The sequence below is a fragment of the Silene latifolia genome, unplaced genomic scaffold, assembly GCF_048544455.1.
Source record: "Silene latifolia isolate original U9 population unplaced genomic scaffold, ASM4854445v1 scaffold_284, whole genome shotgun sequence".
NCBI classification, from domain to species: Eukaryota; Viridiplantae; Streptophyta; class Magnoliopsida; order Caryophyllales; family Caryophyllaceae; genus Silene; species Silene latifolia.
In genome coordinates this window covers 176,644-191,924 of record NW_027413225.1, presented here as the reverse complement: position 1 = coordinate 191,924, position 15,281 = coordinate 176,644, and the positions used below count along the sequence as shown (strand labels likewise).

Genomic DNA, 15,281 nt, shown 5'->3' with positions numbered 1-15,281 from the left:
TACCACAATGTTTCGACTTCTCTACCTTAAACACTTTTGAGATTTTATTTTGAAGATTTTTCATCTTTAAGCTTCCACACTCAATTCAAAATTATTTGGTTCACATAAAATCCTAATTGAATTAATCATTTCAACTTGACTTTATAACAACTTTACGTAGCTACAATATATTTTATATTCTTATTTAATTGTAGCTCATTCTACAGAATTAAATTAATTGTTTCAGTTTACATACATTTCATTATTATAGTTTGATTGACTTTTTATTTTTTTGACAAGGAATCTCCTTTTATACTATGTAGTATGTATAATTACATATAGTAGTATAAATCTCAATGAAGCCACATAAGACATTACATCCGCCAATTCTTGGAAGATTTTTTGTCAAAAGTTTGTGAATTCTATCCAGTTTATCTTTGTTGCACTAATGTTGCACGTAACACCTTTTTTTCCTTAATTTTTTTTGTTAAGACTTCAATTAGTCACAAATCAAATAACTCAAAGTGTGTAAAAGATTATACGAGTAAGTCAATAAGCTTAGACATTTTTGCCAATATAGTTTAAGGAGATATTTTTAAGTTGTAGCTAATTATTTTTACAATGTATAAGAATGTTTATTTATTTATATTTTTGGTTGAACAAAGTGGAAGCGCCTACGTGACATATTGTATAGACTAAATATTTGTTATGTGTGTCATTCATAAGATGCATAACTAATTTTGCTCATTTTTACCAATAATTGTTCGAAATTCTAAAGTTATACTCTTTTACTTCACTCTCTTACTATTTTCCATAAATCTATTGTACGCGAAAATAATTTGTGACTCAAATTTTTTACTTATTTGGTGTTACAGGGCATTTTACATATTTTTAAAATATGATAGAAATTTTTTAAAAGTATAAAATCCATTGAAATTGAGGGAATATAAAATTGTTGTAATATACAAGTATATCCATTATTAGGTACTGAAAATTTTGTTCGTACTTGCAACACATACACAATAATTTTAAAATGTTACCTTAAGCAACTTTTTTTTATCAAATATGCAATTATTTTCACTATCCATCTATAATTAAAGGTGTAAAAACTCTAATTCATTTAATCAATAAAGTGAAACTAAACTAACGCTTAAATATTTGTTGGTTAAGAAAAACATTTGTATTGCATAATCTTTAAGCCGATTAAAACAATAAATTATTAACGATCCCGTGATTTTCACGGGCTCCAAAACTAGTTATGTATAATTATCCCAATATTTATGTATAGTTAGTTATCCCCAATATTTGTGCAAATTCTATCTAATATTTATGCAAATTCTATCTAATAGAGTTTTACAAGTTATGTACCAGTGGAAAATCATAAACTTATATGGCTATATATACCATCAAAAGATGTGTAATCTCATAGCTAATATAACAACTAATGTGCACTAATGAACAAAACGGATGAGACGGAAATTAAGGAACAAATTGGGTTGAGACGGAAATAAGACGGGTCAAGGTAGAGTCAAAGGAAGGTGATGCCGTGATGGAAAGAATCACATAAGCAAAGTCAACTCTTGACTTTAGCAAACCAAATACCATCAGCTACACCAACCTGCAACATCAGCAACGAACTCCTCATCACCATTCAAATCCATCAACACCACCTTCATCACTCACCATCAGGTTCGACAAATCACGACAGCAGCTCAAACACCATTCACCAATCACCATCACCATTAATCTCCATCATTAATCAATCCGACATCAACCACCATCAAAAAACAACAGCGGCATCAACAGCCCGGCAGCAGCAACGACACCAACGAACAACCTTCATTCCTCTACTGCTCCGTTTTCATTTGAGCAACAACATCCCGACACCTGCAATTCCCATCGACATCCACCAGCATCAATCAAGTCGGCATCACCAGTCATCACGCATCACCGGTTCAAATCACCAATTGCAGAATATGCACTCCCAGCCGGGTACTCGGCTGCCTACCAACCAGCTCGCAACAACTTTTGTTCTCCCAGACGGGTACCCGTCTGCCGCCCCTCATCCCGGCTGGGAATACCATCAAATTTCCCTTTTTTTCCAGAGAACTCTCAGCCGGTGCCACCACCGACGGCCGACGGGCCGACTGGGCACCCTTGCTGCGGTTTCGATGTCTGATTAAGAGCTTTCTTTTGTGTCCTTTTTACCTCTTTGATTTTGTCGAAAAAACCCCACTTTTCCCCATTTTGCTGTGTGATGTCGTGTGTTTTAGGGGAGGGGTTTTAGATTAATATTATCTTTATTATTATTAGGATTATTATTAAGATTGTTCACAAAACCTACTCTCACGGTTCATGCATCGTGTTAAATGTTAGCCACATTCATCTCAATTGTTTTTATTGCAATGTGTTAGATAATAGGACACATATATGATGCAAGAGTGGTCTTACATTCCTGTAATGCTCCTTAATTAACCAAATCGTTGAGCTAAGTATTTGGGTGATAAGCAAAGAATTCAATGAAAGTTTCATTTACTATAACTATATGGTATTTTACGTACGGATAACTGTCTTAATTTACAAATTACTAAATTATATTCCATTAGAAAATTTATCTATAAATTTGAAAAGTGAAAACTTAAAGGATAAAACTTTAAAATAATTTGTAATTATCCTCTTATTCTAACAAATTGTAATTCATATTCCTAGAGTCCTTACATAAACGTACTTACATATTAAAAGATCTAAATAATTAGAGGAATGACAAATTTGAAACCCGTGCAACGCACGGGCACAAAATCTAGTAATAATATCTAAAATAGCGAAATATCTAACTATCCTTAATAGAAAATGCATCTTCATTCAAGACAAAGATATGCAATAAGAAAAGATTACAATAAGAAAAAAAACCAATACAATAAGGAAAAACTATACATGTTCCCCGTGAGTCCTATCTTATTACTTTTTGGACCTTTGCTACTAGGCGCTAAAATTCCGGAAAATAGAAATGCTAAAATAGAATAACAAATTAAAAATGTCACAAAAGAAACAAAAGTCAGCAAGAATATTGCCCACAATAAATAAACAAGAAAAAAAATTATTTTATTGATCACGTACACAAAGTCAATTTGTTTCTTATATAACCCATTTAATTAAGACTTGGTACATCGTTGAAATCTTATTATGCCCCAATTTATGGTTTTATGGTTTGGACAAAAAGACAGCCTCATAATAAGATAAATATAAAACATAACTAAAAATACAATGAAAATAAATCAAATATGTTGTCACCAAAAAAAATTTGATACATGTATGTTTATTTCTTAGTTTCTTTGATATATTTAACTTATAAATTGTGCTTACTTTTACATATTCTCATAAAAACAAATTATGATAACAATATTGTCATGAGTTATCTAAGGTTTTCTAACATGTGTCCTAAGGAAGCAACACGGGTTGTAACACCGACTATATCATAATAATAAATATTATCATAAATCGGGCTATCTTTTATTATGTTCGTCTTGTTACAAAACAATTTTGTCTTGTTATAAAATTGTCTTATCTTATAAGAGAATAGTTGTTTCTCTGTCATCCTCTATATACTTCCTCTATATACTAAGAGAATAAGCATTCTAAAAGTTTTCCCTCCAAAAGCACTCTGTTAAATAAGGAAACAAATGAGATTAAAAAAAACATATTTTCATCAATTATAAACCGCTATTGTTTGCTTCGTGATAAAAAAAAATCAATAAAAAAATTTGAAAAAATTTATAAAATGAAATCATTAGTTCTAAGACTAAAAAGAAATGTTTTCATCCAGATGTACATTTCATGACATTACTCAATTATCTTAATTATTTTTGCACGTCAATTTTTTTTCCAAATCAATGTTGTTCCGGGCCGTAAATGCACTTAAGGGTAAATCAAATACAATCAGGACTAATATTATAACGGGTTGGTTCAGAGTGGCTCCGAGCTGCGCTCGGCTCCTTATCTGTGGTCCGTGGAGCGGCACTCTCCTTCTCGCTTGTACTTGGAAATAAGAGCAAACCTAGCCTAGGGGGTTTCGAGGAAAACCCCTCTGATGCCTAAGTGAGGTTCTCTTTAGATACTCTGGCGTCAGCGGGGCTCATTTTGAGGAGCAACCCTTGGCCGACGTTTTAGTAGTGAGAAAGCTTAAGAGAGAGAGTGAGAAAGGGAGAGAGAGATTATGTTTTAGAACCTCAGACAATATGTTTTTCTCTTGTTGTTCTCCCCTTTTTGTGATGAACAATAGTCTATATTTATAGGGGAAATGGTGAGAGTTTCGAGGAGCTTACGTGGCGGTTCCCACGTAGGCTTCACCCCGGCTGACGTCATGGTGCCGAGGTGTCTTGCCGAGCTGGCGACTTTTTTTCTCTGGTCGACTTGGCGTTGTCGGGAAGGTCGGTAATGTTTGGGGGTCGACCCACTGGACCTCTTAGGGTATGATCGGATTTGATTTGAGCGTAGGTAGATGGACTTTGGGCCCTGAGTTCGCTGGATCATTGAGCAAAACCTTGATGGGCCTTGCGGGGAACTGAGCCGTGAACTCGTACCCTATCAAAAGTATAATGTGTTGTAATATGAAAATTAAGGAGATGTCAAATTCATAAATAATAATACACTAAAAAGTAAAATTTCTATACAGCAACTCTCTTATAAGACCGTTCTATAGCATAGGACTGACCCAAAAGAAGAAAAACCCAACGTTAACATATAATTACATTCATATTTCAGTTTTATTTTGATTACCCGATATCTTATAATGAATACCGACATATTTAAATATGCAAGTTATCAAGATAAAGTATTATGTTACCAAAATAAACAATTTTTTACACATTTATTATCTTACTTAGTTGGGCTTTGTGTCATTAGACTAGTCTTTTGTTAAAAATGGTCCTATAGAATAATTTGTGATTTCTATATATATCGTGTATGCATTGTGCGGGATCTAAACTAGTCTAATTAACTCAATAGTTTATCATTTTACTACTAACTACCTTGACCTCGCACTTTGACACAACTAAATCTCAAAAAAAAAAAAAAAATACAACTTGTCCTTAATAAAGGCAATAAAAAAAAATCCAATAATATGACCCTCCAATATTTGGGACACTACGTGATCAAAGTGCCTCATCTCGTCTTTGTATTTCTTCGTTTCATAAAAAGTCCACATTTGATCGACCACCATAACACGGCCCTTTGACTTCCTACATTGTGTCCACAAAACTTACCGGTGGTACGGTGATGGCAACCACCGTGGCCGTGGCCGTAGCCAGTGGCGGGAAGGGCCGAGGTAGCGGAAGCAAACGGGCGGTTAAATGGGCCGTGGAGAATTTTTTGAGACAAGCTAATAATTGTTTTGTATTAGTTCATGTCATCCCCACAATCACCCATGTTCCTACACCATGTAAGATTATTTCACTTATTTCTTGTTTTTTTTTTTTTTTTTTTTTTATAACGAAGTATTTCATTTCTTGTTTCCGAACTCTTTTTAGAGATGAAGCACCAGGAGTTATGGGGAGGTTTGCAGTTGTATCCACACTTCAAGCCCAAAGGGGGGCGTTTGTGTGAGGAGACGTGTTAGAGTATAAAACCAATCTTGGGACTCTAACCATCGGCTTAAGCTTTTGGTTGAGATGGTTTCTTGACGGATATGTTAATAAATAAGAGTGGTTAATGACTTAATGATCAATCACTCCAAATGTGAAAACCCGTTTGAATCAAAAATTTGAGGTGATAGTGGTTTTGTACACCCTAACTCCCCTAATCCCTATGGCCCTTGTAACCTTTGTGTTTCTTCATTAAACTTTGACACCTTATAATAACTATGGATAGTAGAGGTGATCAAATACGGAATATAAAAGTAGTTTGTATGTGAAAAACAGTTGATAAACTTGTATGATCGATATGCTAATCTTTAAACCAATGTGTTAACAGCAGGAGAACGCATCCCAATCAAAGACTTAGAACCACATGTTGCAGCGAACTACATCGAGGTTGTACGAGATCGAGCTAAACAAATATTCCTTCAGTATACCACTCTTCCTAAGCTAGGCGGGGTACATGCACATTTATCTTTCACTCTAACCATGAATTATATATTCAATTTTACGTATCTCACCTAGTTTTTAGAGTGTGGTATACCGGAGGATGTAAGAGAATTGGTTCAGTCGATATTCCTCCAGTGTACCACTCTCTCGAATCAAAGCTAGGCACATTTTGCGTTATTTAACTAAGTTTACAGCAATAGTCTCATCAAGAATATCATTGCTTCAGTTGCAGTTTGAGACCTTGCTTCTTGAGTACGACAACGTTGCAGCTGCGCTTGTTGACTATGTTAGTCAGTCTGGTGTTAGATGCTTAGTCATGGGTTCTCCATCAAGGAAACCCTTCTGGAGGTATGGTTTCAGTGTCCTCTGTTGTGCTTTCTTTGTTTATAATTTTACTTTATATCATCATTATAAAAGTTATCAGTAACTGAAAGGCCTAACTTACACAATTCTTGATGTCAGGAAGATAAAAAACAGAGTACCAGACATGGTGCAGAAGTGTGCAGCCAACACTAGTGATGTGTATATTGTATATAAAAGAAAGCTGAAGAAAAGGCTGGCTACTTCTACGCCCTTAAACGGTACATACTATGTCACAGTTCCGTATGTTTTCCGTTCCATTTTGAAGCATCATGAGATTATAATCCTGCTTGCTAGTTTAAAACCTGCAGGCGTCTCAGCTGCCAAAAACAAAAGAATACAAGAAACTTACAGTGATATACATGTAGTATCGCCATTGAGTCCAACACCTTTGCGTGGTCGGAGTCAGGCATCGTCATTCACAACTGATCACTTGTGTTCAACTACTGAAGTCTCGTCCTGGTCAGAATTGAGGCGAACAAACTCTTTATCAGATACACACCGGGATTCTAGCACAGATGACGATTCTGATGTTAGAGAGCATGCTTTGGTTAAGAAGATGTCCAATGCTGAGGCTCAAAAATCCTTTGAACAGGTGTCTTTCAAATGATTCTGTAACAAAGCATGATAATGTTCATTCTTTGCATAAACAAAGCTTCTTTCATTTCAAACTCAGTATCCTTTGTGTCTGAATACTTTGGGATAAAATAAAATGACTCAATGAATGGTAAGAGCTGCTTATATTGTAAAATATACAGTCAATTCAATAGTTTACGCCCAATTTCCATCACGGTCGTCCAAAACAGTTCTTTTGAAATGTTAACAAAAAATTGAGGCTGCTTACGTCTCACACTGGGGCTTGAGCGAGGCACCTTCGCCTTTTGGTAAATATTGTTTGTTTTTAGTTAAAAGCACAAGAAGGGTCTACTACAGTGGCCGGTGCATAGCATTTAACCTCTTTAACTGCTCTTAGGTTTGCACCAAAAAAAAAAACTGCTAAGGTCAAGGGTTTGACTTATGGCACCATAGCCCAAGGCCCCCAGATAGTAATTTCTGGCTTTGCCATAGACGGAGCCATTGAAGCACAAGGGTTGTATTGTCATTAGTAGGAATAATGTTTTAGAACTTTGAATATGTTGCAGTGTGAGATGGACAACGAGGTAGAACAATTGCGGGCGGAGTTAGATACTACCCTTGCTTTGTATAACACAGCCTGCGACAATCTGATCGATACGCAGAAGAAAGTAAGACCCTAATCCCTGTGACATTGTAATTACAATATTATATGACTAATTCAGGGTTTATGTTTTGATTTGCTACATGACTGACTTTAGCCCGATAATTGCAGGTTAAGATACTTTCCACGGAATGTGTTGAGGAAGCAGAAAAAATAGATGCTGCAACACAACGAGAAGGAGCACTGAGGATAATCGCAAACAAGGAGAAAATGAAGCATTACCAAGCTGTACAAGAAGTTCAGGAAGCGAAAGAATTGCTCGCAAAAGAATGTACTAACAGGCAGAAAGCAGAACTAAGTGCTCTGAAAGAATTCGAGGAGAGACAGAGAATGGTGGAAAAACTCATTTCAACTGAAAGAAGTGCTAGAAGGTACACTTCAGCTGAGATCGAAATAGCAACAGACCATTTTTCTGAGACCAAGGTTGTGGGAGAAGGTGGCTATGGAAAAGTTTATGAGGGTGTTCTTGATCACACACCAGTTGCAATTAAGGTGCTTCAGAGTGACGCAGCGGGCAAAAAGGAGGAGTTTCTGAAAGAGGTATTTCGTCCTTTTTCTCGTTGAAGTACTATAATGCCAAATATTCACTCCATTTTATTGCCTATTGGAGTAGGGTAGAATAAAATAAATCATGAGAAATATTCACTCCGTTACGAACTATATAAGCTTCTTATAGAGTCAGTCATTCTAATTCTTATGCAATTTCATTATAAATCATGAGAAATAGTTTGTGATTATCAAAGGAAAAAGGCTAGAGCAGAGAATAACCTAGGAAACGTGACTCAAAATGCCCAAACCTTATTGGTGAACATGAACCGACTTGACTCGAGAACAAAACTAATAGCCGGTAACTTGATTTGTCTCAAACCGACTCGAAATGAAACACATGGTAACCCTTGAGCTAAAACTGACTCGGCCACATTGATGACCAGCCATTGAATTGGTTTTATACTAATCCGAATAAGATCAACTTGGCATTACATGTAATAATTTAACTTGGCTAGACTCAACTCAAAACGAACCCAAGTGACTCGATTCCTAGCTTTAGGTAAGGTGGTGTTATCCAAATGATGAAATGATCCAACCCTACCTTGTACCTAGCCATAATGTTTATTGTTGTTAAATCGACTAATGGTTACCTATTCTGATCAATCTTTATATCCATTTCTCCCAGGTTGAAATCTTAACCCACTTGCACCATCCAAACGTCGTCCTACTCCTTGGAGTATGTCCTGAATTAGGTTGCCTAGTATATGAGTACATGGAAAATGGGAGCTTAGAAGAACATATTTATCGCCACAGTGGGCGAGAACCCCTTCCTTGGTTTGCTAGGTTCCGGATAGCATTCGAAATAGCCTGTGGGCTTGCATTCTTGCACAGCAATAAACCAAACCCAATCATTCACAGGGATCTCAAACCCGGGAATATCTTGCTAGGAAGACACTATGTAAGCAAAATCAGCGATGTCGGGTTAGCTGCCCTACTACCAGAAACCGCCCCTGACTCTGTCACAATGTTTGGCTCGTCCTCACTTGCTGGAACTCTATACTATATGGACCCAGAGTATCAAAGAACAGGCACCGTCAGGCCTAAATCCGATCTCTATTCTTTTGGCATCATAGTTCTCCAATTACTAACTGGCTGCCATCCCAATGGACTTCTTTTAAACATGGAGAATGCCATTGCTAACCAGACACTGGAGAATATGCTGGATGACACAGTGAAGTGCTGGCCACTAGCCGAGTGTGAAGAGTTGACTAATCTCGCGCTAGAATGCTGCAAGCTAAGATGTAGGGATAGACCGGACCTTGAAAAGGTCGTTCTACCGTCTCTTAAGAGACTTGCAGACTTTGCAAATGCTAATATGAAGGTTGAAAAACACGGCGTGTTTGCTCCGAGCTACTACTTTTGTCCCATTCTTTATGTGAGTTTCATATATAATGAATTTTATCAGTTTCTCAAATGCTTTCAGTTTTCTTTGTACATTATCAATTTTTTCTTTGGACTGCAGGAAATTATGGATGATCCACATATTGCGGCCGACGGTTTCACATATGAGCGTAGCGCAATAGAAGCATGGCTAGCAAAAAATGATGTATCACCAGTGACAAAGAACAAAATGGAACATTTTAATCTTACCCCAAACATGGCGTTGCTTGCTGGTATAAAAGAATGGAGAGCTCTTCAGTCTTCTGAAGATTCCCCGAACTGATAACTTGAATATTTTGGACCTTTGCGAGCTTCACCAATTTTGCTGAAATCATTCATTAGCATATCTGCTGCCATGCTCCATTCCGTGAACTGTTGAAAGAATTGAAACCAAATACAAAAATTGACGAATTAGTTACCAGCGCAATCCAGGCTTCAGAGAAGTTCAGTAGGCGATTGTTACCATATGATGTCTTAATTTGTGTATACTCATAATCTCTTTCCATCTCTCTCCCCTGCAGTGTAAAGGTGCGATTGTTGTACCAATAAACATTCTTGTCTTGATCTATTGAACGGATTAACCCACATTTTTTGTTCCTACACCAATCTAATGGAAATACTAATTCAGAGTTCAGACATGATGGCCTATGATTTTCATTAATTCTTGCTGTAAAAATGGTACTCAAGCATAACCAATGTGGCTTAAAGGTTCTCGCATACGGCAAGATGAGGAGAAAGCTCTACCCCTATGCTTAAAATAAAAAACGAGATGGCCTTTGAATAAACAGTGACAAGTACCGTATTGACAATTACATCGATCGACTGCTACTTCAGTATCTAACAAGAAAAACATTTAAATGAGCAATTTGCTTTATTTCACCTTATTCTAAAGACAAATAATAGTGAATCTTTGGATTAAATTGGAGAGCATAAATACATGAAAAATCAAAGCGGAGAATAATAGATTAGCGCCTTAACCTGCAAATTCAAAGCATGTAGTAGACGAATTAGCAACCTGAAACATGATTTCTATCTAACCACAATTTACGTCCAAAAGACCAAGTTTGGCCAATGTTATAATCTTATATGTACATTGTACAAAGAGTTACTTGTATAGAGAGGTAGAACAAAATAAGTACATACGCAGGCGCTAAATCATGACAGCCTATACTTGTGTAAATTCTAGCGCATTAGCATCCGGATCTCTAGTGAAGATTGCTGGTCGTCCAGATCGACTGAGAGTGTAAGGGATACCTGTCAGTTTATAAAAACAAAAGGCACAAAACTCATGAAAATGTGCTCCCTCGAAAATGACAATTTGGAGATCTTTTTTTTGTAGTTTTGCTCCTATTTGAAAAGCACGAAAGTAATTACCAGCCTCGTCGAGAACTTCTTTAAGTTTTGACACGTCCTTTATAGCAATACAAGCATGACGGTCTCTACCACCATGTTCAGGTCGTCCTGTTAAAGGGTCGGGATTTGGAAGCTCCATCAAATGAATCATCTCAGAGCCTACCCATAGCCACGCACCCCTATAGGGAAGCTTGTCATGTGGTCTGGCCTCATTAATCTCCAGACCTGTGAAGCAAAAGTCCTAAATATTAGTTCAAGGGAAAATCTAGATATCAAAAATGAGTCTAGCAAGCAAAGCAATGTACATACCCAACAAAGTTTGGTAAAATTCCAGTGATCTTTCAAGGTTCTCGCAGAGAATGCCAACGTGATGCATGCCAACTACGCCAATGTCTGCTGCATCAATTACTTTTGTATTAAAAATACAAACAGCTGAACTATCACCAGTGAAGGTACCCACCCAAGAGATTACAGGCTTACAGCAGATCACAGAAATGTATTATTTCGTGATTCTCAAGCTTCCAAATAAACATAAGTCATCTAAAATCTAAAAGTTAAAGGGTTTCAGTCTCATAACCTATACTTCAGGATTCAGCGATAGCCCTGAAGGATTGTAGATTTGTAGGGCTCACAAATAATCAAAAGGAAGGAGACACAATGAGGAGACAAATTTGTACTTTCAAGATAAAAATTGGTGCAACAATACCCTCTATTTAGGATTTTAAAGAGGCTAGTGTGTAAAGGACTACAAAAAGAGCCACCTTAAGCACAGCTTAATAAAAAAACTTTTTGCAATCAGTAATGAAGAAATAAATAAATGAGTAGGTGTTCAATTCTTCCTTGAACCAAAGTAGGATGTCTAACTCTCCATATCTATGTTAATCCAATTGTTCTTATTACCTTCCATACCAATGTCTGACACTTGACACTCAGACATGGGTATGACTCTTGGATACTTCATTTTAAGCCAGAATATGTGGATTCATCATAAAACTAGCCGAGTCCGACACTTTGACACACACCTGTATCAAATATTTATAAATGAGTCTGAGTAACACAGCTCCACATAACCAGATCTTGGCACCCAGGTATTGGCTAGCGGGGTTATGAGAGATTCAGAGCAGCGAGTTAAATTTTCAGACTTCTAAGAAGCAAACATGTCTCTTGAGTTTGACTGTAGAGTCAGAATTTACAAGTCTTGGACGCATCTGGGAAGGAGACGGTATGACTCATAAATTTGGATTATCCTATTGCCTTACGAGCAATTACATAACGTACTTTGTAAATCAATTATAGACTAGTGTGTACGGAAAAGTCATGCCACTTAATTAGACATAGCGTGCTACATGAATTGATCCCTCACGGATTTGGTTTCATAGACTTTGCTCGATTTATATAATCTAGTAGATCACGTTGCAGGAAGCCTACATAGGAAGCATATGTATGTACTTGAGTATATATTTATTTCAGTTGTGACCCATGTACAGCAACAAATTCTCCTATAAACAGATCTCCAATAACTGAGAAAGAGAGAAGCCCTTTTCTGGGAAACATTTAGTTTATGCTTCAACATTTTCCATTACCAATGAATCAAAGATTCACTATTTTTATTCTTTAGAGAATCGTGGAACAATGTATCATGGCGCTCAAAATTGTTTGTGCAGTAATAGTCGCTCCGAGGAGTTTGAATAGGGGGTCTTCAAACACTAGGTACATCCAAACTCCTTACCTCACCATAGGCGGTAGCCTTTATGGAACTAGGGAAATGTAGTATTACACAACAATGCATGTAAGCTAGACACTTTGGATAGGCATAAACAAAATCAAGTAGAATAGAGGTAATACAAATCAGTAGAGCATTCAGAAAATAAGTAAAAAAAAAAAAAAACGGAAAAAGAAAATTGAGATAACAATGAACAAAAAAGCACATCAACTAGCAGCTGAAAATAGTTAAGGTCAGCGGGATGACAAACAAATACAGTACCTTTCTTGTCGTCGGTTCCACTGGTTTCTTTCTGAATGACATCTTCGCCCACTGACGAAGTGGCTCTTGGCACAGCCCAGCTCCCATAGCCTCTGCCCCTTTTACCAAAAGTTGAACTACATGTTGACACAGGTAAGATGTTGATCTGAAAGTTTGATAAAACCATACAATCATCAGTATGTAATCAGATTACACTTGAATAGTCTTCAAATCTGAAACCGCCAGTAGTCCATTGTATAAATGTATATTATCATGTCACAAGAATAGTTATCTAGCAAGGACCCAGAATCCGCGTAGTTTGAGAACTTAGGACAGGGTCGTCTTGATTTGAGAAGCCCCTATTCGGCTATTCTAATTGTCAGAATAAATCCACAAATTATATAATAAAGTAGATTTAGAATTCATTAGTTTTAAATACGAACCTAACAAAATTTTCGTTAGATACATGTTCTGAAAAGTGAAAACACATTACATTGAACACCCTAATAGACGTCCCTGCCCTAGGAGTACATGATCTATAAGTACATTCATTTGAATCAATCAATATTTATTTTTAATTTTTGGTTTTCAGGGGAAAGATCAATTCGTTAATTGAAGATCATACGGCGTCTAAAAATAGTGTCAAAATTGACTAAATACAATAGTGTTAAAATCAATCAGAAATAATTACTATCATAAAACATAGAAGTAAAATCATGGTTGAGTTAGATTGGATCAAGCTTAAATTACTCAATTAGCCGCCGGAATTCACAAATGGGTACTCCAAATTTTATTTCAGAAGCTATTTCGATCGAAGAACAATCATCTTCAGCTACAATGTAAGTTCAATTATTGAGAAATGCCAGGTTACACCAAAGGATTAAACTGAAAAAAAAAAATACTCTAAATACCCACAAATGAAATCGCAATATGATTTAACAAAACTGATCATTCTGGCTCTGTAGGTAAACATCCAATTACAAGGGAGTAATTCATCAGATAATTGCAATTAGTATCATTTCAAATAGTACTTCTATAAATCTTGATCAATCATAAATTCGTAATTGATAAGATAATTGCAGATTAATATACAAACGAGAGAGAGAGCGAGAGAGATTATTAATTAATGAAGATAGGATAGAGATACCTGGTGGTGTAGAGATAAAGTTGGATATGGAGAGGGAGACAAAAAAGACGCCATTGATAAACACTGTATCAAGTATCAAGTGAAGCAACCATTAACGACTTATAACAGCCAAGTATTCCCAAATCCCAATAATCACTATGAGCCACTAAATTACGCGATTACGCCGATGTTGATGTTAATCTCTAGTGTAACTCGCGGTCAAGGTCGCTCAAAAATTTGTTCAATAAAGAACTCTTTGCTTTTCCCATACAAATACTCACCGTCGCATTGTGAAAATCCTTAAAAAAGTGAGTTTATTGACAATGGATATTTATGTGAATAGACGGAAATGGAATTGAATTTGGATCACACAACACTTACCAAAAATAGACAATGGGACGATTCTTATTTGAAAAAATGACAATGGGACGATTATCTGAAATAGGAGGGAGTATACAATAACTCGTAAACACGAGTTATGCAAAGTTAAAGTTCTCGAGTATTACGAGTGTTAAAGGGTACCACGTATATTTGTATCCAATTGCAACCAACTTTTTTTTTAAATCGTATTTCTCAAAAAGATGATTTGACGTTTACTGTACTCGTAAACACGAGTTATGCAAAGTTAAAGTTCTCGAGTATTACGAGTGTTAAAGGGTACCACGTAAATTTTCTGTAACACAAAAGTTCCTAGCCTGCAGAGGTTCATTTAAGAGTTATTTCATCCTAAGACGTATATTCGTCTTAAAATTAAAATATCTCTTAATTGTCTTTTTTGTTAATCTCTTGATATCCTATTTTTATCTCATTTATTTTAAGTTTAAAGCGTACATGTAGGTCTTAAATAAGAATTTGTGTTATTTTTTTTTTTACTTAACTACCTTCATAGTTGTTACAAAGACGATATTTGATCCATTGGATGCTTGGAAATATAGTAAAATTTGAAGCAGTTGAAATCGACTTTTTTATTATTATTGCAAGATTTTAATCGTTGTAAAGAACAATTTTAAATAAAGAAACATTAACATAAAAATTGAAATCCTTTTGTTTATTTAAATGATGGTTGAGAAAGAAAGGGAAGATTGAAAAAAGGTGCTGATTTTTGCAGTACACATTTTACTCATCACAGTACACTGTTGACAATTATACCCCTCCCATTTTTCCTTCCCGTTTTCTCTCTCTAGTGTCTCTCTAATCTGTTCTCTCTACTTTCACCCACACATACTCATCTATTATCATGTACTACAATGATAA

General features: G+C 36.0%; 2 protein-coding genes across 9 annotated transcripts; one reads left to right on the top strand and one right to left on the bottom strand.

The window, feature by feature from the left end:
* Window positions 1-6,547: 6,547 nt before the first annotated feature.
* LOC141639149 (uncharacterized) lies at window positions 6,548-14,303 on the bottom strand. 8 transcript variants are annotated; one of them, XR_012542390.1, is made up of 9 exons: window positions 14,049-14,281; window positions 12,923-13,067; window positions 11,248-11,331; window positions 10,960-11,163; window positions 10,729-10,839; window positions 10,466-10,563; window positions 10,049-10,192; window positions 9,796-9,957; window positions 6,548-7,031 (listed from the first exon to the last, which is right to left on the bottom strand). XR_012542390.1 is itself a non-coding variant. In XM_074448329.1 (5 exons), the coding sequence occupies exons 1-5, from the start codon at window positions 14,100-14,102 to the stop codon at window positions 10,751-10,753; spliced, it is 576 nt and encodes a 191-aa protein (XP_074304430.1). In that variant the 5' UTR covers window positions 14,103-14,303; the 3' UTR covers window positions 10,635-10,750. The 8 variants fall into 8 exon arrangements, 2 of the variants coding, with proteins under 2 accessions (XP_074304430.1, XP_074304429.1); XR_012542386.1 differs by having other exon boundaries at window positions 11,248-11,334; window positions 14,049-14,279; XR_012542387.1 differs by having other exon boundaries at window positions 6,548-6,928; window positions 11,248-11,334; window positions 14,049-14,279.
* Window positions 7,353-9,868, top strand: LOC141639148 (U-box domain-containing protein 34-like). The gene is made up of 4 exons (XM_074448327.1): window positions 7,353-7,663; window positions 7,768-8,196; window positions 8,831-9,580; window positions 9,668-9,868. The coding sequence occupies exons 1-4, from the start codon at window positions 7,553-7,555 to the stop codon at window positions 9,866-9,868; spliced, it is 1,491 nt and encodes a 496-aa protein (XP_074304428.1). The 5' UTR covers window positions 7,353-7,552.
* Window positions 14,304-15,281: the final 978 nt, after the last annotated feature.

Bases quoted from the DNA above. Each gene is read 5' to 3' on its own strand.
- LOC141639148 (XM_074448327.1), top strand. From the start codon at position 7,553: ATGTTGCAGTGTGAGATGGACAACGAGGTAGAACAATTGCGGGCGGAG. The intron at 7,664-7,767 runs GTAAGACCCTAA...CGATAATTGCAG, and splicing joins TGATCGATACGCAGAAGAAA to GTTAAGATACTTTCCACGGA. The intron at 9,581-9,667 runs GTGAGTTTCATA...TTTGGACTGCAG, and splicing joins ACTTTTGTCCCATTCTTTAT to GAAATTATGGATGATCCACA.
- LOC141639149 (XM_074448328.1), bottom strand. From the start codon at position 14,102: ATGGCGTCTTTTTTGTCTCCCTCTCCATATCCAACTTTATCTCTACAC. The intron at 11,335-12,922 runs GTACTGTATTTG...TAATTGATGCAG, and splicing joins TGGAACCGACGACAAGAAAG to CAGACATTGGCGTAGTTGGC. The intron at 10,840-10,959 runs GTAATTACTTTC...ATAAACTGACAG, and splicing joins AGAAGTTCTCGACGAGGCTG to GTATCCCTTACACTCTCAGT.